The sequence below is a fragment of the Peromyscus leucopus genome, chromosome 16_21 (genome assembly GCF_004664715.2).
Source record: "Peromyscus leucopus breed LL Stock chromosome 16_21, UCI_PerLeu_2.1, whole genome shotgun sequence".
Lineage (NCBI taxonomy): Eukaryota > Metazoa > Chordata > Mammalia > Rodentia > Cricetidae > Peromyscus > Peromyscus leucopus.
The window spans coordinates 58,445,410-58,471,328 of NC_051084.1; the positions used below are offsets into that span (position 1 = coordinate 58,445,410).

Genomic DNA, 25,919 nt, shown 5'->3' on the forward strand with positions numbered 1-25,919 from the left:
CTATTGAGTATATATTTATGAATTTATATTGATCATTGAGGGGGTACTTTAATGAAAATGTACTATTTCATTTTTACTGTTTAAAAGCAGATCGTTGTAATGGAGGAAAGATATTTACAAAGAAACAGCTAAGTAGTTATACAAAACATATATGATGAGGCTTCAGTAGGTATAGGAAAGTGTAGAAATCAAGCAGATCACTTTTCTGGATTTGTCGATTAGTGAAGTCATTCCAGTGATGTTAGCAGCAATAGGAAAACACAGCCCAGCACTGTTGTGCAGCCTGAGGCGTTTCCTTCCCCCTTGGAGATCTCCATTCAGAGAAAGCCGCATCTTCGGTGCTCTGCAGAAAAGTTGTTCACAGTGAGCCAGGGTACAGCAACTGCTTACCAAGACAAAGGATGGTGTGCTTTCAAGAGTCAGCATTTAAGAACAAAGAAAGAGAATAGTTTAGGAAAATCGCAGTCCATAATCCAAGACATGGATGTAAGGTTCTCAAGAGAAAGTCTCATTTCAGTGCCATTACCATCTTATCTATCTGATTCTGTGTCTCATTGGTATAGGCAAAGTGTATAACAAGTTTTTATAACAAGTTTTAAAGATTAAGCAAATCTTAAAATTTAAGTTAAAAATTAAGGAAAATTATATGAACTCGTTTTACTTTTTGTTATCTTGAAGAATTTCTTTTTGTAAATCAAAATTTAAGGTGGTTTTTGAGGTATATTGTTTAGGTTTAGTGGTGTGAAAGAAGTAGTAATACAGTGAACTTCAAGATTATAAAGGCTCTAACCCTAAATTATCCTAGTTTATTAAGATTTATTCTCATTTGCATGTCTGTGCATGCATTCACGTGCATGTATGTGTGGGGGGGGCCTACAGAGACCAGATGAGGGCATCAGATCCCCTGGAGCTTAAGTTACAAGTGGCTGTGGGCCACCTGATAAGAGAGCTGGGAACTGAGCTTGGGTCCTCTGAAAGAGCACTAGCCACTCATAACCACTGAATCGTGTCTCCAGTTTGTTTGTTTTTAGTATCCTTGTTTGGAAGGTCTTTAGGAAAACAGGCATTATCTCTATAGGCAACTTTGGCTTTATACTGAAGTTTCTTGGCTTTCAGCAGGAAAAGCAAACTAGATCCCAGGGTGAGGGACTTCTTCCTCCCTGTGTTCCTTTTTTTATGTCTGTTGGACCTACCTCAGAGAGGTAGGACTAAAGTCCAGGTAAGACTTACATAGGCAAAGGATGAAGTGAAAGATTCTTTTATAAGAAAACAGCTTGAGCCAAGTCTTGGAAATACGAACATATTATTTATTTATTTATTTATTTATGTATGTATGTATGTATGTATGTTTGTTTGTTTGTTTGTTTGTTTTAGATAGGGACCTTAAACTCATGACAGTTCTTGTTCCCAGTTTCCCAAGTGCTGGGATTATTATGGCTATGTACCACCAAGGAATATGTTATTTTTTTAAGGGTATTTAGGAAATTGGATATTTTCTAGAGAAAAGCAGACATAAGGCAAGGCAAAGCTATGTTTCTGATAGCCTTTAGTGTCTGGAGATGAGTTGATAGTATGGATTTAGGTAACAGTCATTTCCAAGTGAGAATAGAATTATTACTACTACTACAACTACTTGTTAACGTGGTATCTTAGTTATTTTTCTATTGCTGTGATAAAACACCATTAATAAGGCTACCTATAAAAGAAAGCATTTAATTTGGGCCTTACAGTTTCAGAGAACTGGGGTCTATGGTGATGGAGTAAAGGCATGGCAGCAGCTGAGCACTTCATATCTTGAACCTCAGGTTAGAGGCAAAGTGACACTCTGAATTGGTCTCAGTCTTTTGAAATCTCCAAGCCCTCTACAGTGACATACCTTCTCCAACAAGGCCACGTCTAGCCCTTTCTAAACAGTCCCACCAACTGGGACTAAGATTTCAGACATAGGAGCCTATGAAGGCCATCCTCATTGAAACCCCACTCCACGTGGTAAAACTGATGGTTACATGGAAGGGATAGAATCACATCTAGTATGGTGGTTCATCTGTATAATTTCTAGCACTTGGGAAAGAGGCACAAAGGATCATTTGTGTAAGGCTAGCCTGGGTTATATAAATGTTTCAGGCTAGCTGCACGACACAAGAAACACCTTCACAGACAAAAAGAAATGAGCACAATGAGGCATCTGCAGTAACTCTCAGCTGTAACTGAAGGGCTGTTCAGCATGCGGGGCTGTCCAGTGCTTGGGTCCATAGCCTGCTGACTCAGTCCCCTGTATCCCAGAAGAAATGAGGAAACAAAACCTGGTAAAAGGAACTGCATCTATTTCTAGTCTATCCGAACAAGAAGAGAAAAAAAATACTCCTCTCCACTGTTCCTGTGGCAGTCTAACAATTTATAGAAAACCACGCAACAGAGTCCAGAAGATATGTAGATCAGTTGTAAGACAGTTGACTAACAGACCCTTTCCTAGGGAGAAGGCCAGTGGGCCACAGGCTCCTGGTTTCTTCATTTTCTGTTAGGAGTCCAGGCCTAGGGAAAAGGAGTTAAATGTTAAAAGTCCCCCATTTTTTGAAGAAAAGCTCTTGGGTTTTATGGAATGTAGGTTTAAGATCCCCACCTTTTCAGGGACATAGAGTTCTTTGTCCTTATGTCCCTTCCTTTGACAGATATAGGGAAGGGAGGGAGTCTTTTGTATCTTTTCTTCGGAGATTTGCTTCAAGTTCAGCCTGCTTGCTGAGTTCAGCCTGCTTGCTGAGTTCAGCCTGCTTGCTGAGTTCAGCCTTCTTCCTGATCACACCTTGGGCAGAGGCAAAGGGAGGGGTGGAATCGGGTGGTGGAGTTGTGGTGAACCCTTCTTGACTAAGTGTCTTTGTAGAATTTAGATCGTTTCCTCTGTCACCAGGTCTTGGGCTAGCCTGTCCTCATACAGTGGTAGGTGGTTGATAACTACGTAACTACAGGAAGAAATTTCCTAACTTTAAAGAGTTGGTTTTTGAGAGGATTTAGCTTGATTTTACCATCTTATTAAAAAAACAACAACAACAACAAAAAAAAAAACGAAAATAAGCTGCTATGCTTCTCTCTGCTCCAATCTGTTTCATGTAGCTTCTCATTCATCCATAGGCTAGCCTGATTTAGTTCTCACAACAGAAGTCAAAAAAATGTACAGAAGATACAAGGTCCCTTGAATTGTCACATTGTTTCTGCCACTGTAGTCTGTTGGTTTAGAAAGTCACAGGACATAGCCAGGAGTCCAGTCTACTGGCTTTTGGGACCCAGCTCACTTATATCACTTATATTTTGTAGGCATTCTGTATGCCTGATATGGCCATAGCCTAGTCCATACCTTAAAAGTCCATACCTATAATTGTTTCTGAAGTATGTTTGTTTGCCAGATATAATCACTACTACCACTTGGGGATCAGAGTTCTGTGGGATCGTGCCTATAAACTACTACTACTACTACTACTACTTCTTCTTCTCCTTCTTCTTCTTCTTCTTCTCCTCCTCCTCCTCCTCCTCCTCCTCCTCCTCCTCCTCCTCCTTCTTCTTCTTCTTCTTTTTTCGAGACAGGGTTTCTCTGTGTAGCTTTGCACCTTTTCTGGAACTCACTTGGTAGCTCAGGTTGGCCTCGAACTTGCAGAGATCCGCCTGGCTCTGCCTCCCGAGTGCTGGGAATCAAGGCGTGCGCCACCACCGCCCAGCTTAACTTCTTAAAAAGCATTTTGTTGATCTAAGAATGCCTGCTTACAACCTACCTTAATTCTTTTGGTGAATTTTGAAGAAAAATGTATACCTACATTCTTGATATAATCTTTGATTCATCTTATATTGCATATCTTTTAGGAGACCACAGAGACATTTTTTATTTTCCAACTCCCAAGTCCTAGTCTCTCTCCAGTCCTGAAGCCAGTTGTAAAGTGGTCCTTTCTTCGACTTTTTCTCTCCTGTTCCTACTTGCACTGCTTAGCTGGTAGCAACCATGTAGGATTGCTTTCTCATGTCCAAAAGTTTCTTAGGACATTGTCTAATTTCATCCCAAGTTAATATAAACAGCATAGTAAGAGTTACTTAGCATTTTTCTAATCTTCTGTAGTTACTTTATTTTTCTGCCTCCTATAATTAAGTTAGATTGTCCATAGAGTCATTATGTTTTAAATTTGTGTTATAGTAAGTACCAATCCTAGTTATTGGTTTCTGTGTTTTTTATTTATTGCTCTGGCACTGCAGCTCTAAACAGCTAATAACAAGCACAGAGCTTACAGTGCATCAAACATGTTTCTGCTCCTAAAGCTGTATTAGCTCAATAGTTCTGCTAAGCTGTTTTGGCTTGGCTAATCGTTGCTGGATTCACTTATCAATCCAGTCAGCTGACAGGTTGGGTGACTACTAGCTGACACAGAATGGCCTCAGTTTGGCAGACACAGCTTTCTTTTAGTTTTTCATCCTGCATCTTGTCATGGAGTGGGCAAGGATCCAACGAGAAAAAGAAACCATTCAAAGAGACCTCTTAACACTTAGAATTGGCCAGAGGCACACTGTAGTGTGTATACGCCTACATACATACATACATACATACATACATGCATGCATGCATGCATGCATGCATACAAATAGATGAGTACACAAAATAAAAAAAATTAACTCTGTATTTGTGTGTGTGCGTGCGCGCCTGCATGTGGGGACTCATGTGGCACAGCACACGTGAAGATAGAGGACAGCCTGCAGGAGTCAGTTCTTTCTTCCTGTGGTCTCTAGATATCAATCTCTAGCCATCAGGCTCGGTGGCAAGCAACCTTAACACACTGAGCCATCATTACCAACTGCTGCCCTGTTTTAACCACTCACCTCATATAATTCTGTTTATAGGAGTTCTAGGAAAAATGTATCGTAAAATTACATTCTTGTTCTATTAAAAAACTGCATTCACAGGTTGCATTTTATTATATATCTTTTAGATTTTTTTTTTTTTTAAGGCTGTACTCATTGACTTAATCTAAAGGCTAAAATTCCAGTAGTTTTTAAGAAGAATGCTCAAGTGATGCTGTGTCCTTTGGATATTATAGAATACAGTGCCTTGATTGCTGCTTTTTGTGACAAGATTGATTCAAGTGTTATCAACCTGGTGGACCCTTATAAAGTTTTCTGTAATGTAATTGATAGTGTCCTTTGAAGGTATTTGCCCAGAGTAATTATTTTACAAGGAGTTTCAAAACAGTGCCATTCTAATCCTCTTCCTCCTTTTGGCATTATTAACTGGGATTCTAGGAAGAGAAACAGTACTTGATTAACTATTTGATTACTGTGAAGTGCAGCCTTATAGAAAGGGCATAAGGTTTTGTTTCTCTTGTTTAGTTATTTTCAGGATTCTGTCTTGTGCCCAAGTCTCTTTCAGTTACAGTTTTTATTCAGTGGCAGGATGAACTCATAGATTGATTTCTTAGCATGTTTAATGATGTCGTCTCATTTCTCTCTTTTGTTCATAGGACACCTCTCATTTCATATTGGCTTCACATAATATCTAATCACATTGTTTTGAACCAGTGATCATAGGATATACACTTGGAATTGGCTTTTCTAACAGTGTTTTATTTATTTATTTTGGGTGTTTTTTTTTCCATGTTAATCTCTACTTTTCTGGTGATATAGTTGTTACCAAAAAAAATCTAAATATGAAACAAACTAATATATTTGCTAATTAAGGTAATATTTTATATAATACTAGGTAAAATAGTATGAAAGTATATGATAGTGCTAACTATGGGAACACATAAACAGGGTGGGAAACTAGTCCTGGGCCAAATCCAGACCTATCTGTTGGTTCACTTGCATCCATGGCTGCTTTTTCTCAGCACAAGGAAAAGTAGTCACAGCAGGGTGTATGGCCCACAATTAAAGAGATGTGTTTTACCGAGCCCTAAGTTCATTGGTCTTTGATACAGAGTATTTAGATAGTGTCCCATCCTTTACAACTATCCAATAGGTTTTTCCTAATGTATTCTAACTGGGACATTTTCATACTTAGACAAAAACTATAGCCATTATATATTATAGGATACAATGTCATGTTTTGATATAGAAGATTTTGGATCTAAGTTAGTGAGCTTGGCCATTGCCTCACCTACTTATCTTTTAGTATGTGGTAAGAATACTTAAAATTCTTTTGAAATTTTGAAGTATGCAATACATTGTTATTAAATGTGGTCACCAAACTATGCAATCTCACCAGAGACTTAATTTTCCCTTGCAACTGAAACGTTGTATCCTTTGATCAACACACTCTGCCCCCTAGCCCTCCTACCCCTCCCACATCCTCCCTGCCTCTCCGTCTTCTAGCATTCTCCATGCCACTTTCATAGGTTCAGCTTTCTTAGATTTCACACATAACTAAGTTGCTGTAGATGTTGTTGTGCCTGGTTTATTTAACATAGCAAAATGCCTTCCAGATGCCTTCATGTTACTTCAAATGACAATTTCCTTTTTAAAAGCTCACTTCATGGTATGCATTCCGTTTTCTTTATATTCAATATCCATGGATAGACAGGTTGCTTACATAACTGTTGTGAGTAATGCTACAGTATGGGAGTGCACATAGGAATTTCAGTTGCTGGATCATATAAATGATCATGCTATTTTTTAGCTTTTTGAGTAACTGCCGAATTGTTTTTCGTGATACTGTGATAATTTGTATTACCACCAGCCATGTAGAGAGAGCTTCCTTTTGCGCTATAGCCTTACCAATCCTTGTTCCTTTAGATATTTGTCATTCAGTGGCAAATAATTATGAATTTTATTTCGACTTTTGGGTTGTTTTGTTTTGTTTTCCAGCTAGCATATATTGGCTGCTTAGCTTTGTGTAAATTGTTAAATATAGGATTAACAAATAGTACTGCTTCAGAAGCTTAAAATGAAACAGCATCTAGTGTTTGTTTAGTCTTAATAAGTTTTGTGTCACATGCTTATATTTAACATTGCAATGTTTCACTTACTATTGAACCATGTTCTTCCCTGGGAGGCTGAAGAGCTCCTAGAAGACTGCAGTCTGACTCAATCTCTTCTGATCTGGTTTGACTTCGGAACTGTCTTGTTTGCAAGCAGACCTTATCTCACTCTTACTAGTCTACCCTCTATCTCCATGGGGTTTGCTGTGTGCGTGGAAGGCACTTTACACTTTTGTTCACTGTGATTAATTCTGCCTCTATTACTTGACCACATGTCCTCCCCCATCTCCATGTTCTTTATAAGTTTAATAAATTAAACTACTCTAATAAATTATTAAAGAAAATAAACATCAAATATTCAGCTCCCCAGTATACATCTAAATTTATCTTTTTTTCCTCTCCCCCTGAGGAAAGAATCTCCTTATATAACCCTGACAGGCCCAGAACCTGTTTTATCGACAGTTCTCATTTGAAGGCTTAACTGTGTCTTGGCAGCCAGCACTGTCATTTGTTTTCCTTGCAGTGGCAGGAATGTCTGCCAAGTACTATATAGCCTGTCTGCCAGTCTTTCTTTCAGGTAGGAATGATTGTCCATGAAAAAGGGCCAGTTCAGTTCTCCACTCAAACAGCTGTGCAGTGCCGTTTATAGGAATCACATCACACTTGACTAAGCAGCAGGAATACATTATGTGAACTGCTTCATCACTAAACATTAAATGTAGTCACAGGTTGAAAGTTAATTACTAATGTCTGTTGCTGGGGCCCAGTGGTCAGAACACACACTGCTCTTCAGAGGACCCGAGTTCAGTTCCCAACACCTGTGTTGGCCTGCTCACAGTTGCCTGTGACTTCAGCTCCAGGTGATCCACTACCCATTTGGCCTCCATGGAGACCTATACTCATGTGCACAGACACACATAAACACATAATTAAGAATAAAATAAAGCTGAGTGTCGTGGAACACACTTTTAATCCTAGTACTAGCAAGGCAAAAGCAGGTGGATTTCTGTGACTTTAAGGCCAGCATGGCTTACAGATGGAATTCAGACCATTTAGGACTAAATAGTGAGACCTTATCTCAAAAAAAAAAAAAAATAAATAAATTAGAGACTGAAGAGATGTGTTAGGGCAGTGTTTCTCAACCTGTGGGTTGTGACCCCTTTAGGGGTCAAACAACATTTTCACAGGAGTCACTTAAGACCATTGGAAAACATAGATGTTTACATTATGATTCATAACAGTAGCAAAATTACAGTATGAAGTAGCAACAGAAATAATTTATGACTGGGGGGTGGTCACCAGAACATGAGGAACTGTACCAAAGGGTGGCAGCATTAGGAAAGTTGAGAACCACTGGGCTAGGGGTTAAGAACACTTACTGCTCTTGCAGGGGATCACAGTTCAATTCCTAGCACTAATGACAATTCATAACCCTCTATAACTCCAGTTCTAGGCTGCCTTCTTCACTGCACACAGTGGTGCCCATACATGTATGCAGGCAAAACACTCCTACACATAAAATAAATACATCTAAATAACTACTTAAAAACTAGCCGGGCGGCGGTGGCGCACGCCTTTAATCCCAGCACTCGGGAGGCAGAGCCAGGCGGATCTCTGTGAGTTCGAGGCCAGCCTGGGCTACCAAGTGAGTTCCAGGAAAGGCGCAAAGCTACACAGAGAAACCCTGTCTCGAAAAACAAACAAAAAAACAAAAAAAAAAAAAACAAAAAAAAACTAACCACTTCTACTGCTTAGGGAGTTTTTGTTTCCTGTGGTTACAGAGAGCATGACCACAGTGTTATCCCCTTCAGTGCCACTGCCTCCCCTAACTCCACCCCCAAGCTAGGGTACCACTGTGTATCCTTGGCTATCATGAAAAACACTATATAGACTAGCCTGGCTTTGAACTCATGGAAATCTGCTTGCTTCTGCCTCCTGAGTGCTGGGATTAGAGGTGTGTGCCACCATACCCAGCTACCCAGCTTATCCTTGTTTTAATGTTCGCCTCACTTTGGGAAATACTGTATTAATAGAAAGTTTTATTTCTTTATATAATAAATTTATTATTTCACGCATGCATACAATGTGCCTTGGATCTACCCAGCTCCTTTTCTACTCCCCCCACTGCCACTTTTTCTTCCAATGTCATGTACTCTTTTTTTTTTTTTAGCCCACCAAGTCAGATTAGTACAGCCAGTGTGTTCCTAAGGCCATACTGTGTTTTGCTTCTGTTTCATTAGAAAACAGACAGTTTTCAGAGGGTTCATCCCTAGTGAACACTGATACTGTTTCTCTCCCGACAAGCATCAGTTGTCAATAACTCCTTAGCTGTAGGTGGGACTGACTTGGTGAGTGCCTCCCCTGTTGATGCTGGGATTTTAGCTAGCTGATCTTATGTAAGTCATCATTGGAGCGTATAGGACTCACAGCTGGATCAGACTCGTCAGTTCTTTTCTCCTGCAATAGTATGCATAGTACCTTCTAGTTTATAATATAAGGATTTTTGTTGTTTGTTTTTCTGAGAAAAGGGCCTTCCAAAGTCCAGGCTGGCTTCAAAGTTACAATCTTTCTGCCCCAGCTCCTGGATTCCTACACACATTAACATTGCAGGCATGTGTCAAGACAGTTTTGAAAAGCTATTTAAAATTAATCTAATGTCTTTCTTAAACTCACAATTAAGAACATTTTATTTTCTTTTTTTAAACATTTATTATGCATAAGGAAGTCCAAGGACAACCTTTGGGAGTCAGTTCTCTCCTTCCTGCGTGAAGGTTGTAAGGGTTGAACCTAAGTTACCAGAGCAGGAGTGGCAGCGAGTTTCTTTAGCCACTGGGCTTCTTGCCAGTCCAGTTTTATTATCTTCTTAAAGAAAAATAAATAACGGATGGCATTCTTTCTAATCCTGTGGGCTACCATCACATTCACTGCTGTAAAGGAAAAGCGACCATGTATATTTGCTTCTGTTTCTATTGTTCATCTTTATAGATGCTAAGTTTCTCTTGGTTTCATGCTATGCTAATTCATAATTAGATGTGTGAAATGTTATAGGGAAACTAGTAGAACTATGAAACTAGTAGAATTAGGCCAAATTTTTATTTTAATGCAAACAAACTGTAGAGACAGGAACACGTATTTTAAAATGACTTCCTTATTTATTTTGCTTTTAGTTTTTACCAAATACGTGCATCAATGAAAATTCCACCGAGAATTCCCCACAGAGTAGAAGCCAGTTTGTTACATGCAACAGGTAAGTAAAGGAATATTTTCAAGTTAAAAATAAGAATTTGAAGTAACATACTGGTCAGTGATACTATTTTATAAATACTTTTACTTTTTCCATTTGTAAGCATGAGTTACCAAATAGGTTTATTATGATTTCTCTCTCAAGAAATCAGTAAAACAGGCTTTACTTGGTTTCTTATAGATGGATACATAAGATGTTTATAAAATTCCATGAAATAAACATAGATATGTGTAGTATTAGTTGTGAAAGTTGAGGTTAAAAAGGATACACAATAATAAAAATATATATAAACTTGATTTGAAACTCCTGGACTATTATATATAATGAAATTTTATAGTATGCTTTTGAATTCTGCATGCTTATGACTCAGCCTCTTGAATACTAGTATTTCAGCTGCATATCACCATGCCCAGCTATAGGAGGACACTAAAAATGCTGTGTGAAATCATCTCCGCCCTTCATATATAAGCTACATATGAATTTTGCCTTTAGACTTGAGTCTCATCCCCAGCACATTATTCATATCCAGATATTCCACAACCTGAAAAAAATTCAAAACCTTAAGTATGTCTAATTCCAAGCATTCTGGATAAGAAATACTCAATTTGTATGTGTTTTTATTCCATGTAATTAGGAAGTGAAACCATTAGTAAAAAATTCTAAAGAGTTGTCATGTAAACCTGATATTGTAATTTTCAAAGCGTTATAAAAATAATGCACCAAACCTACAGTTATGCTGATCATAATATAGTCCTTTTGATATTAAAAGCAATTTACTGGAAATTAGAATTGTTAGAGTCATTTTTTTATCATACTGTAGATATTAACATGCTAGTTTGTGTTAAATTTAATGAATTGTGTTATTGTATTTAATAGGAGTTTGTCTTTCAAAGGATTATCAAGATAGTCAGAGAGCCTATTATGATCACAAAAGAAACATAGCTTTGTTATCTTAAAAAAGAAAAAGACTGTTTTCTTCTTGACCTAGCATTTTTCATATATATACGCTTACTGTCATAGCAAAACCTTTTGTAAGTTTACCTTCAAGAAACAGAGGGGCCGGAGAGATGGCTCGGCCGTTCAAGGCTGGGTTCACAACCAAATGTCAAGAAACAGGTAGTAGAGCCACGAGGATTTCCACACACACTTGGTGCTTCTTGGTGAGCTTCCCTAAGTCTAACAGGTGGCATGTCTTGCTCTCTTATCTCTTGAGGTTGCATTGCAAAAACCTTAGACTTGAGTTTGTGAAATACTTTTCCAGCTGGCAGCAAAGTTTAGGTACATTCAAAAAGGTCAACTAAAGTTAACTGCTCTTAAAAATTGAATTTCTTAAATAGAATCAGTTACTGTATTAGAATGAAATTTGCAGAGAACTAAGGCAAAATTTTGTATTTTTATTTATGTGTGTGGATGGTGTGTGGAATAATAATTGAAGAGATTATGAAATTGAGAGGGAGTTGGGGGCACACAGGATGAATTGGGGATAGAAATCATAAATGCAGTACTCATAACCTCAAACACTAATACAATGTAAAAATGTAAATGTAATGTTAATAGATATAAATAGTAATATACTCTACATTAATATGTAATATACAAATAATATATTGATATATAGTATGATATATAAATATATGTAAATATTGATATATAGTATATTATAAATATAGGTAAAAACAATATATTTCTATACATCATATATTACTATATATATTTTATCAGTATATATTATCTATTAGTATAATATAGTACTATTTACAGGTAATAAATGTGACAATTGTAAATATTCTTTACAGTTAATATTTTCCTCACAAGGACATGAGATTTTTTTTTTCTTTGAGATTGAATTAATTTATGCTGAGCTAACATTTTTGTATTTTAGTCATTCTAATTTGGAATTAATTTAAAAACATTGTCTTTTCAAATATTTGGGTATAAGGTCATTTAGTTAATCCAAAAAATACTAATTGAGGATAAAGGAAAGATAAGAATTCTCGAAAGATGAGGAAATGGTAGAACATATACGAAACTAGATAAGTTGTGGATTCCTACCAAATTACTGTGTAAAATGCCAGAATGGAATGTAGTACAAAGAGCAAACCCAGTATGTTTATTATATAGTGTTACTGTATCGAGCGGAAATAGCTCTTTGTTCATGTTAGGTATGATTTGTTTGGGGGAAGAAGCAAATTTCATATTTAAGAGATTAAAACTTGTTACAATTAAAAGCTGTTTAGTAATTCAAGGAATTACTTCTACCTAATTTTTCTTGGGTTCTAAACAACTCCCTGGGAGGACTAGACATTCTAGTTATGGTTAGTAGTAATTCTAAGGTAAGAAAGATTATGGATGCCAGAATCAGTAGGCAGTAGAGTCAATGTTAAATGGACATCTAGTATTTGAAGCAAAACTTTATGTATTTAGATTGATCTAGATGATAGGATTAGATGGCAAAGTATTACATCTAGTTGATGTGTTGAAAATTACATTATGATTGCTATAACTTCTTTTCCTATATGTCATCTTGACCTAAACTTTATAGAACATTTCTCTGCTTCTGCTTCTTGACTGGTAAGTTAAGGACTAAAAAAAGCATGAGAAATAAATTACCAAAAGACTTAGCAATAGCTCATGATTATTTCCTACTCTAGTAGGCCTTAAGTGCCTCGCTGACTACTATTTGTATTATATTCCACTGTATATATTCCTGCCAAGAGTACCCTTTTCTGTCCCTAGTCAAAAGTAGTAATGGCATCCATCATCTTGATTGACAGTAAATCAGAATTATAAATCTTGTTAGGGGTCTTCCGATTCAGTAGTTGGAGTGACAGAACTGATGTGCCATTCAACCCTTCTGGACCGTTGAGAGTGATTTATGTCCTGAACATTGGAGCAAAAGCTACTTGTCATATCAGTAAGAAAGTGAGCTCTTAGGTGCTGAGCAATTTCCCCATCCCTTCTGATAGATGTTTTTGTCCACATACAGGCAAATAGCTAAAAGGTCAGTTAGTTCAAAAATATTTACATTCCTACCTCTTTTTCAAATTTTCTCTTTCTGCTACTTTTTTCTGGTTCATATGACGGTAATAAATGTTCTTTTGGATTTGTAGGTTGAAAACTTGTCTGTGTCATTTGTGGCTTTTGTTATAGCATAAGAGGACAGGGGTTTATTCATCTGAAATGAGTGTCAAGCATGAACAAACAGCCTAAGTTTCTAGAAGACAATTCAGGAAGGTCCAGTTATTTGAGAATTGATCTAGTCAAGTAGGTAGATAGATAGACAGGCACACATAGCTATGGTTTAACTGTTGATTTAGACATGCCACTCTCAAATAGTAAACAATGTAGGTAGACCAATGCAGAGACTAGCTTCCTTTTATGCACCCTGGGAAAACTCACTTTTTTCCCCAGAAATAAAATTGTAATAACCCAATATCAAACACATTAAAGAACAGCATTTTAAAAATAATTTAAGGAAATAAGTAACTGGAGGCAATTCATATCATGTCTCTAATTATTTACTGTAACTGATAACTGATTAATCTCAACAGCCATGAGTAGAAAATTCATCAGGTATTGTGGATGATGAAACTTTTAAGTTCATTTGGCATTTCAAGCTTCTGTTCTGCTTGCTCCCATTTGAGCAGTTTCATTCTGTCAAGGAAAGGCTGAAATTACTTGCATTTGTGTCTAAACTGTCAACTCAGAGGACAGGCATGGTGCTTGCTTATGCTGTTTTACTGTGCAGTACTAGGGACAGTAAGATGAGGTTGAATAAAAGCTCACTTGTTCACAAAGTACAATAAGAGATATCAAAGCTACTTGTTTAGCCGAAGAAGTGAAAATATAGATAGATAGTGATAGTACTAAGATGTAAATTAATGTAAGTACTAAGTTTCCATATCTGAACTGTCTAAAACTAGAGTCTTGGGTGTGTTAGAAAATAGCTGATCAGCAAAATGCAAAGAGTCACTTGAACAAGAAAATGGGTCACTAAATTAAGTTAGATGGTAATTTATTCAAATATACTCATGAAATGTCTATTATGTTTAAGATAACAGTGCTTAATCTAAAAACTAAAGGACTGTGTGATTCTTGGCCTAATGGAGGTGTTTTTATTTTAGCATGTTGAAAAGTTGTTTCTGATTCAGAGCAAGAGTATATGGCCTATTTCTAAGTCATTGTATGAATGTAGTGTAAAAAGAATAAAATTAAAGTAGAGCTGAGTGCTGGTCACCAAAGCTGACTGCCTTGATTTGACCACTGAATGAATATTAGTCACATGCTACTACACCATACCCACAGGAGTGCAGGTTAAAATGCTAGTTTAAAATCAAATTTTAGAAAATTACATATATATATATATATATATATATATATATATATATATATATATATATATATATATATATTAACAACTCTGTCCATTTGTGATAAATATCTTTCCACCTGAAATTGTAAGGGACTTTGAGACCTAGTAAAAGACATGAAAACCTTTAACTGATGTTCTTTTTACTGGTGAAAGGGTTGGTATTTTCCCCATTTTTCTCTAAGAACAATGCAGATAGAGTGTTTTGGTTTCTAGCTTGCATGCTTAAAAGTTTAATTTAGATTTAACCATGACTGAAGGAAGGAAGGGAGTAATTTGATACTGTAAGAGCTTGGAACATATCTCTTTGAGATTCATTTTAGATTGCTAAGAAACTCAACTAAAAACTTGATAGTATTTGTAGCTGTAGTTTGCATGTTGTGGGGGAGAGGTTGACTTTGGGTCTTCCTCATTCTGTCCCCCACCATTTTCTTTTGAAACATCACTGAACCAAAAGCTCACTAACCAGCAAGTTCTGGGTATCCTCCTGCCTCTGTCCCCTACCAGAGCTGTGCTTACAGGTGACATGTATGTGGGTGGTAGGGAATCCAAAGCCTAGGCCTCATGCTTGCATAGCACGTATTTTGCCCAGGAGCTGGCTTCCCAGCTTCCTGGAGATCAGTGTCCTAATGTCAAGAATTGTGAAGAATCTTAATATTTGACCCGTGCATTAAAATTTGTTTTTGTTTTTTGTGCTTTCTCTTGTTTCTGTACATCTTGTGAGCAGAGATAGCTGGAAAGCCTATTACAGACTTAAAAAATATTCTCTTGGACAGCTTTGGAAGCTATAAAGTCTTAGTTTGCAGCATGGGGTAAACTTGTTTACTGTCTAGTCTGATGATGAGAATACCTCCTGCTGATGCAAAGATTTGACAGGTTTACATATCTCTTGTGGTAAAGACTGAAGCAACCAAAAACTCGTGGCACCTGTGATGGCTCTCGGCTAGTCTCCCCATCCCTCCCATGGGACTTGAGGATGTGAGGTATACCGCTACTGTCTGTGCTGGGAATTATAAAATCTTTTGTCTTGCACCTTCTCCCAGTATCTTTGAAACTGTAGCAGATTAGCTGGTAGCTTAGGACTGGAATAATTTCTCAGAAGAACACCACAAGAGTCTGTTTGAAAGGCAGATTAAGAAGTGTTCAAGACTGAGACAAATTGTAACTGTGGCAGATGCTGACAAGTAAATGAGATTTGAGAATATTTCCATCGGATTTAATAGTGCAGAATTCATTGGTCTTGATGCACAGTTGCATGGGTCAAAGACTACCTAGAATGTGAATTAATTCTTGCTGTGTAAAAATTTGCCACCCAACTTAGTTTTAAATACCACATTATCACAGTTTCTGTGTTGCAGGAATTTAGCCCCATACCTCTGGTTCACAGTCTCCCATGAATTAAAGTCAATTACTTCTGCTGTGTTTACACAAATTATACCATTACTTTTGCTCTATTCACAAACATTAATCCTGATAACTTTGAGGGAAGAATTTATACAAGAATATGGACACCAGAAAGTGAGAATCAGTGGGCCATCTAAAATTCTGGCTATAACAGGCTGAATAGGGAAGAAGGGGAGGATATGAAATAAATAAATATACTAAATGCCAAGAACTTGAGCTATTTGCCAAAAAAGGAAACAGAGAAATAAGTTTGTTTAGGATCATTTATAGGTAGATATGGTAGTGGAGCTTATAGAAATTCTCTGGTAGATTATTATTATTGTTGTTGTAGATAATTGTTATTTCATGAAATAAGAACCAAAATTATCAGAAATTGAAGGCTAGAATTGGGGAGAGAAAATAAATTGTGAAGTAGTCACCTAGCAATGTGAGTAACAAACAGGTTCAGAAGTAACATGAGTGCTAGGTGACACTAAGGGCCACTTGAGATAAGTAGTCATGAATGTGAAGCACAGTCAGTCCAAAGAGTTGTATACTGTTCCCAGGCACATATGGCTTGTGGTTATAAGTATGGATTGGGAAAAGAGCTGGATTTAGCAAAAGTGAGATATATAAGCCAGTATATTAAAGCAAGGTAGTATATAGCCACACACATACCCACACACATATGATTCATATATATGTGTTCATATATTCATACATACACACATTAGGATGTTTGATGGTTGGTTAGTTGGTTGGTTGATTTTTGTGTTTTGAAACAGTTGATTGAGTTGCCCAGCTAGACTAGAATTGTCATTCCTTTTACTTCAGTTTTGAGAGTCACGGTGTTCTTGGCACATGTTGCTGTTCCTGGATTCTCTTAATAGGCTGTATGTATGTAAAGGGTGTAATAATGATGAATCAGAATTTAAAATGTGGTAAGAAGTAAAGTGGGCACTTGGAGGAAAATGGAGAGAACAGAAGAGGCCCAGGAGTCATAGAATTACTCCTAAATGGCCCCAAGGATTGTTAGACCTTGTTATCTGAGGAAGTAAGCTGGGAAGATAGGTGTAGTTATAATAAGAAGTTGATTCAAGTCTGCATTGCAGAGGAATTGCAGTCAGAAGTAATGGAAAAATGACCATAGGAAAGAGGAGCTAAGGATGGCTGTAGCTGAAGTTTTCCTGTGTTCCACCTGGTCCTCAGCCACTCAGACCCAGGTAAACACACAGAGGTTTATATTAATTAAAACTACTTGGCCATTAGCTAACTACTGACTAGCTCTTACATTTAAACTCAGCCCATTTCTGTTCATCTATGTGTCCCCACGTATTCCGTGGCTTTACTTGTGTGCCGTTAACATGCTGCTCCCTAGATGGCAGGCTGGCGGCTCCTGACTAAGCCTTCCTCTTCCCAGAATTCTCCTTGTCTGCTTATCCTGCCTATACTTCCTACCTAGCTACTGGCCAGTCAGCGTTTTATTAAACCAGTGTACAAAAGCATTACCCCACAGCAGAAGGCTGTGGGGCAGGAACACACAAAGAGGAAAAGCACCTAGGAAGTTGGTGGTGCAGGATTTACTTGTATTGCTATTCATAAGGATAATATATAAGGTAGTTTTGGAGGGAATAATTGTGAATTAAATAAAATCTTTAAGAAATTAGGTTCTTGGTGACTACAAGAGTGGGGTGGTCAGTGGCATACAGTTGTCTAATGACAGGAAACTCAGCGTTGTTAATAGTGGTGATTCTTAAAGGGAGACAGTATCTGAAAGCATCGGTAAGGCACTAAGGAACGGGACAGCCCAGTCCTGCTGGCAAAGTGTAGAAAGGGGCTGGAGAGAAGGCTCAGTTTGTAAGGTACGTGCCATGTGAGCATGAAGGCTTGAGTTTGAATCTCAGCATCCCCATCCAAAGGTGAGCATGGCAGCACTTGCCTGTAATCCTAGCACAGGGGAGAAAGACAGAATTTAGGAGCTCACTGGCAAGCCAGTCTAGCTGAATTGGTGAGCCCTAAGTTCATTGAGAGGCCCCATCCCAAAAAATCCAGTGAAAAGTGATTGATAAAGACACCTAAGAGCAACTTCTAGCTTTCATACATACTCCCAATCCACACACACACATGTTCACAACAAATACACACATACAAAGGAACATATAGGAGAGGAAATAGCCCATTTGAAAACAGAATTCACAGGAAGAGCAATAGGAAAAGCTTTTGCTTCTGGAGGCAACAAACTCTTATTTAGCATTTTCTGAGGGCTTTACATACAATCTACATTGTATTGAAAATTCTTCCCCCTTCTCAGTTCTTCTCTAAAACATTCAGAGTGGAGTTTTTGAGTTATTTGTTTTCCTTTAAATGTATATTCTGAAATATCTCAAACTTACAGAAAAATTGTAAATACATTGTAAAACCTACTTTAAAAATAATTTATTTGCAAGTATGTGTGCACATGCAATCACTTACATACCATAGTCTGTGTGTGGTGGTCGGAAGGACAACTTGCAGGAAGGAGTTGATTGTCTCCTTCCACGATGGGTTCTAGGGAAGAGCTTTGACCCAATGAGTCATCTTGCCAGCCTAAGACCTTTTCTTTTCTTTTCTTTTCTTTTCTTTTCTTTTCTTTTCTTTTCTTTTCTTTTCTTTTCTTTTCTTTTCTTTTCTTTTCTTTTCTTTTCCTTTTCTCTTCTCTTCTCTTCTCTTCTCTTTTTTCTTTTCTTTTCCTTTCTTTTCTTTTTTCTTTTCTTTTTTGTGGTGCATGTCTGTCTGTCTGTCTGTCTGTCTGTCTCTCTCTCCCTCCTTCCCTATCTACCTATCTATTTATTTATTTTGCTGAGCCAAAGAGTTTAATTTGGGTTACTTACAGGAAGAAAAATTACTTACAGACAGCTGCATCTCCAAAGCCCACCCCAGCACCAGTGACAGCTCACAAAGCTGGGAACCTGGAGTATACTGCACAGCCTGCAGACAGCTCAACAGGTTGGAGAGTGTCCTTTCCAAGTGACTCAGTTGAGCAGCCTAAGATAATTTCTTACGAAGTATTAGTGCTTTGTCAGCCTATGAGTGTGAGGAACTTGTCAGGGCGTGCATATAACTTCCCTTACAGAAATCTTGTTCCAGTGATCCATTGCTTATTTTCTTTTTGGTCACCCCTTCACATGTCCCAATCTGTCACTCTACCTTCTTCCCCAGAATGTATTCTTTGTCCTGCTGGGTTTCCCTTTATGTCACTCACTTCCGTAATGTGACCATCTCAGTCCTTCTCACCTTGATGAAGAATTTGCACCAGGAGATCATTTCAGAATGTCCTCACCCTCCTTTGATCAGAGTAGAGTGCTAAGCTGCCGCTGCTGCCGCCTGTGTTCTCTCCATCACCTTACACATATGGAAGTCTTTCTTGAGCCGTCTGGACACAGTTTCTCATCTATTCTTGTTTCTGGAGGCAAACCAGATTGCATAGGTTAAGAAGACAGCCTTCCTTCAGATACCAGTCACAAGTTCAATGGCCAGCAGCAGCCTTCACTTCTAACCAACTGAGTTCCAATTTGGAGCTCCAGCTGTTTGCTAATTTTGATAATTCACTAGAAGAATTCACTCAGTTCAAGAATGTGCATACTTAGTATAGCTTTATTATTCTAAATTCATTCTGTGTGTCCCATCACAGCCAGTCAAAAAAGAAATGTAGGCCAGCAAGATGGCTCAGTGGTTAAAGGATCTTGCCACCAAATTTAGTGACTTGGTTGAATCCCTGGAACCTACATCATGGGAAGAGAGAAACAACTCCCTCAGGTTGTCCTCTGACAACCACACATGCACTGACACGTGCACACACACAAGGGTAAACATACAGACACACCAAATAAGTAAGTAATCCAATAAATCAATAACTTTAAAAGTGTTTAGAGAAATACGTAGGACTGAATATGTAAAGTCTCATATGTAAGCCTCCATTGTTTTCTTCCCATAAAACCAAGATACGTTACCACCACTCACATGCCCAACCTAAAGAATTTGCAGTATTACAAGCCAGGGAAGCACACCCAAAGTTCTGTGTCCAGAGTTTCTATCGATATGTTATTAGGTATGCACAGTTGATTGAATTATCCCCCAGCATAATTTCAAATCTCCAGCCATTTCCCCCTGCCTAGATAGTAACCTTCCTTCCTGTGGCTGAAAACCAGTTCTCTGATCACATGGTCTGTCTTCATGGTGGTGTGGCAGCGCCATCATGAGTCACCTTAGCAAAAGAAATCTGAGATCACAGAAGGTCTGGAGTCTTCTGTCCCGTAACAAAAGCAAAAATACTTCTTTTTACTTCAGTTGTGAAAATCTCAGTTGCCCCTTTTCTGTGTTTAACAGATCAGTGTTCACTCTAAAATATCTAAGATTTTTCTCACTTGCCTTTCAAGTAGAGAAAAGTCTGTACAAGAATTTTCATGATGGTTATGGTGTAGTTTTTATTCAGTTTTTTTCAGAAATTAGTGAAGTTTTCAGAAATGTGTTAACACTTCTATTTGAAATGGTAATGATAGTGGGGTGACATCAAATTATAGTACTTTAACCTAGTATTTACTTACTTGTCCTGTTTGTCTTTTACCTCAGTTGTATATCTCATCTGTTTTAGGTATGACATTAGCCTTTCCAGCTTCAGTTCATGATGCTCTGGTTTGCAGCAAAACGTTTCAGATCCTATATAAAAATGAAGAAGTTGTTTTAAATGATGTCATGATCTTCAAAGTTAAAATGTTGTTGGATGAAAGAAAGGTAAACATCTCTTCATTTCTATTTACTGAGACTTCAATGCATATTTGTAACATTTATAAATACTAGGCATCTTATAAATTTCTCTTTAGATTGAGGAAACTCTTGAAGAAATAAATTTTCTGTTATCCTTGGATCTACATTTCACAGATGGAGACTATTCGTAAGTAGGCTGGCTGTTCGGAGAGTTAAACATCTTTAGATCTTATGGCTTTATGTGTTATGTACTCCCATTTTGTTTTTTGGAACCTCTACTCCATTCTTGTCTATTTTAAAGTGCTTGTATTTTTTCTGAGAAAGTCTGTTGAGAAAGCTGGGGCTACTTTTCCATACCCATGCTCCAGGAAGTGAAATCAGACAAGGTGAAAAGTTATGAACTTCTTCCCTAGACTCTAATAATTGTACAGTTGCTATAGTAACACTACCACACAGCACTTAGACTGATTTCTCTTCCATTGGTCATTAGTGAATTCTTCTTGGCATGAGTTGCACTTTCTCTAGGTGGGGCTGCATTGATACTCAGAATGGTCAAGACGTGACACACATAATGGGCGTTTCTAGTTCAATTTTAACCCTCGAAGTTTCTGAGATACCAGTTACCCAGAACTTGCCCACACATCTAGACATAGTCACACATTGTGCTTTTATTTGTTTAAGACAAGGATGGTATTTTTGAGAACTTTTTCTTCGTTTTAAACAAGTATTCAAAATACTTCTTGACTGTGTAATACCAAGCAGTCGTATTACTGAAAGGTCCTCTTTATTATCATGGCAGGATAATACTTTTATATAGTAACTACTGCTCCTCTTTATACTTTTTAAAACCAAGTCATAATAATTCCTTAAGTAGAATAAACTGAAGTTAGTAGTTAACTCAGTAGCTATAGGTAATTATAATGTATGCATGGATTTTTAAAAGTTATCTGGATATAATTTTCATGACTTTTTTTAGTGTTTTTGTGTGTATAATATGACAGACTATATAATAAAAGTATCTTTATGGACTAAGAAGTGGTATGTTTATGAAACAGGGCCTCCCTAAACATTTAATAAAGGTTAAGGGTCACTAAGCAACACTTAAAATTTTGTGCAGTAAAAATAATTTGACATACTTTGGGAGATTTATTATAGTAGGATTTGACCTTGTAAGAAATAGAATTCTCCCTGAAGTAAAAGTTAAGATGACTATTAATTATTGGGCTATCAAAAAGAACTTGTTTTTATAGGTATGTTAGTGAAAACAGCCCAGTCAGATTATACTATTAAAAAGCTGTGAATCTGGCTATTTTATATGGCTGCCTCATCAGTTTGATGTTTGCAGATTACTCTCATTGTAAGCTTAAATACTTAAGACTTTGAAAAATAGTTTTAAATGATTTATAAAATACTAGCCTTTACTAAATATTTCCTAATTACTTGAAAATTTATCGCTTTCTTACAGGGCAGATGATCTGAACGCCTTACAACTAATAAGTAGTCGAACACTGAAGCTGCACTATAGCCTCTATAGAGGACTCCATCATCATGTGAATGTTATGTTTGATTATTTCCACCTTTCTGTTGTGTCCGTTACAGTCCATGCGTCATTGGTTGCACTACACCAGCCACTAATAAGGTAAATTTAACTAAGATTTTACTACTTATTAGTGGAATATCTTTCTGTTTTATACTTAAAACATATTCTGACAAAGGTAACTGAAGTAGTAAAGGATTTTTAAGCCCATAATTATTGATACATTTTCATTATATGCTAATATAATAAAATAACTCAAAAGCACAGGACCATTAGTATCAATGACATTTTTTTTAATTTTTAATTTTTTATTTTTTTTTGGTTTTTCGAGACAGGGTTTCTCTTGTGTAGCTTTGCGCCTTTTCTGGAACTCACTTGGTAGTCCAGGCTGGCCTCGAACTCACAGAGATCCGCCTGGCTCTGCCTCCCGAGTGCTGGGATTTAAGGTGTGCGCCACCACCTGGCTCAATGACATTTTTATTAAAGTATGGAGTGATTTTTATAATTCAGTTAATTAACTAAGTAAAGTAAAATACAGAAATTATTATGTAATATTGTTTAGTCTCTACCTGGTTCAATTTTTAATTTATTTTAGTTTGTGGATCTGCTGTACTGTTAACTTGTACTGTGTAAGAGAATATGGATGTATTATCTCTTTCCCAGATCCTCTATTTCTGCTTTTTTAACTATCATACAAAAGTCATTGCTTTCTTAGGTTTTAAACAATTTTATGAATTTGTACTAACATTTTTATATTACAACATAACAATATTTCAATTTGAAATTGTGTAATATTGGGATTTAGAGATGGCTCAGGGGTCAGGAGCACATAAACCCTTCCAGAGAACTCAAGTTTTATACCCAGCTTTCATCAGATGACTCTTAGCCACCTGTAACTCCAGCTCTATGGGGAGCTGATATCTCTGGGAGTACCTGCACTCATGTGCACATACCTGCTCCTACACATACATATAATTAAAGTAAATCTTTAAAATAATGAAAATAAACCTTTAAATACTATGTAATATTTTAGGTGACAAATTATGTAATTATTTTTTCTAACTACTTCCATGGAGAGAAAAATTTGTTTCATCAGTGTAAGATACAATCATGCTCTACGGTTCATAAAATAAAAATCTTTGGTAATGTAGGCAGGAGATGAAATTCTCAAATCAATAACTTTACCTAAAAATAACCCCATAGAATTGAATTCTGAACTATCTGCAATTTCTGACACAATATGATTGTAACAATTGTTATGGGTGATACTTAAGCATCTGTATTATGTCATACACACATACACACACAAAAAAGTCTCACTTACCAGCTGAGTAGGTGAGTTATAGAATTGCCCTCAGAATTTGTTGGAGCCTGGCATACTAAACGCTTGCCTGGCATTTGTAAGGTCCTTGGTTCAGTCCCTTGTTTCTCAAAAAGAGAGAGAAGGCAATCTCAAGTAGCTAGCCTTAGAGTCCTTAGTATTCATTGTATTTTTCATAAATTCTAATTATTAAAAAAATTTAAGACTACTATAGAACTTAGAATGCTGTACAACCCTTGCTTTTCATTTTTGTAGTATTTGTAAGTGTCCTACATGAAAATAGACTGTTAGGCAGTAACAATGTGCTACCTGTTCCTCCAGCTTTCCTCGCCCTGTGAAGACTACTTGGTTAAATAGAAATGCACCAGCACAAAGCAAAGATTCCGCGATTCCTACTTTGGAAAGTGTAGTCTTTGGTATTAACTACACAAAACAGTTATCACCAGATGTAAGCATTGAATATATGTGTAACTTTTTTCATATTTTATTTTTCTCCTATTTTAAAAGAAATGTTGAGTATTTTATCTGTAAGTGAATGTAATTTCCTTGATGAATTATTTGAGTTCAATAGCTTAAAGATCTAGTTCAGTAGAATCATAACCAATTGGTTAGTTTAGTTATGAATTGTGAATATCAGCCTCTTAACGTCAAAATGTTACCAGGTTTAGTGAATAGAGATTTTGATAGCCAGTGACCATTGTAAACCGGTTCCTGTCACCCATTTTTCCTTTATTAGAACTGTTAGGAACATCCAGAGACACTTTTTGGGAAGAATGGCAGACTTGAGAGTAGGCCCAGAGTAGCAGGATCGTGGCCATTATCAGGAGAGAAGTGATACTTCTAACAATTGTGAAAGCAGTGTCTCTAAAACAGTTGAAATAGGACCTCATCATAACATAAAGTCACAGTTTCACCAGTGTGTTTGGGCAAATCCCTAATGACTGAGATTGCTGTGGTCACATTTTATATTTAAGTCACTTAGATGAGCAAAATACTGATGAATTTCTTACATGTTTTATGGCAATAGGTTGGTTGGTTGGTGGGGTGTTTTGTGTGTGTGTGTGTGTGTGTGTGTGTGTGTGTGTGTGTGTGTGTGTGTGTATGTTTTCTTTCAAGGTTTCGAGTGTAATACATTGTAGTCCATTTAGACTTTGCTTACTAACACTGTATTACAAATGTGTTCTCTTTAGGGTTGTAGCTTCCTCATTGCAGAATCCTTCCTCCACCATGCCTATCATTTTCATTACACACTTTGTGCCACTTTGCTGCTAGCCTTCAAGGGATTGCACAGCTACTTCATTACGGTAACAGAAGAGATTCCCTCTTGTCAGAAACTAGACCTGGGTATGTTAAAAGTGGCCAGACTCTCCTAGTCACTCTCTTCACCGCTCTCACTAGTGACCAGCTTTGCCGCAGCTTTCTGTATTGTGTGCTTCACGTTTCTCTCTCAATTCTGTCTTCTCTATCCTTGATAATCACTTTGAAATTTAAAGCTTCTTAGAATGTGGAGAAATAACTTCATTGTGCTAAGATTGAAGTGAATATTTAACTAGATTTTTTAAAAATAAGTCATGTGTCAGTGTTCTGTTTCTCTTAAAGTTTAGTTTAAGAATATATAGAAAGCAGAGTCCAGGGAAGGTAAGTGAAGCCCACACTGCAGTAACTTAGCAGGTACAGACACTTGGACTGTTTTTGTACATATTAGGCTGTTAAGTTCTACCAGGCAGGGCTCTTTTTCTTTCAAAGTATTGTAAGAAACAGTAACATTATTCAGTATTTTAACATTTCAAAATTACTTAAATCAAGCTTCAGTTTTTCTCAGATGTTTCATGGACAGTTTATCATTTATTTATTTGTTTGTTTGTTTGTTCATTAGTTTTCCGAGACAGGGCTTCTACTGTGTAGCCCTGGTTGTCCTGAAACTCACTGTGTAGACTAGGCTGGCCACAAACCCACCAAGATTTCCTGCCTCTGCCTTCCAAATACTGGGATTAAAGGTGCGCTCTAGCACTGCCTGCTTCATGACCAGTTTATAAACTTCGATTTTCAAATATTAACTTATAAAAAGCTCATTTAATTATTTTTGACAGAATGAGTTGTTTTTATTATTATTTATTTCAATAAGTTAGGAATTTTTGAAATTTTACTTAGACATTATTCCTGTTGTATTTCTTTGTGCCTCAAGGGTTTAATTATTTTAACAATACCAATACATTCCCTAAGATGATAACTATTATCTTAAATATTTTTGGATTTGAGACTAGATGAAGATTTTTGTTTTGTTTTGTTTTTAAATTGTGTGTTTGAGTTTATAAAACATTGCAAGGGGGGCTGGAGAGATGGTTCAGTGATTAAGAACACTGGCTGTTCTTCCTAAG

At 37.0% G+C, this 25,919-nt stretch overlaps 1 protein-coding gene across 9 annotated transcripts in view; it reads left to right on the forward strand.

Moving 5' to 3' along the window:
- Fam135a (family with sequence similarity 135 member A) overlaps window positions 1-25,919 on the forward strand; it is an 81,402-nt gene that overhangs the window by 16,862 nt on the left and 38,621 nt on the right. For 5 of the 9 annotated variants that reach the window (XM_028867992.2, XM_028867990.2, XM_028867993.2 and 2 more), the window contains 6 exons: window positions 10,112-10,191; window positions 20,571-20,710; window positions 20,800-20,870; window positions 22,149-22,322; window positions 23,863-23,989; window positions 24,732-24,885. In XM_028867992.2, coding sequence (XP_028723825.1) covers window positions 10,112-10,191; window positions 20,571-20,710; window positions 20,800-20,870; window positions 22,149-22,322; window positions 23,863-23,989; window positions 24,732-24,885 — 746 coding nt within the window. Of the gene's footprint in view, window positions 1-10,110; window positions 10,192-17,052; window positions 17,164-20,570; window positions 20,711-20,799; window positions 20,871-22,148; window positions 22,323-23,862; window positions 23,990-24,731; window positions 24,886-25,919 lie in introns of those variants that run through there. The other 4 variants (XM_028867994.2, XM_037199885.1, XM_037199887.1 and 1 more) reach the window with 4 other exon arrangements.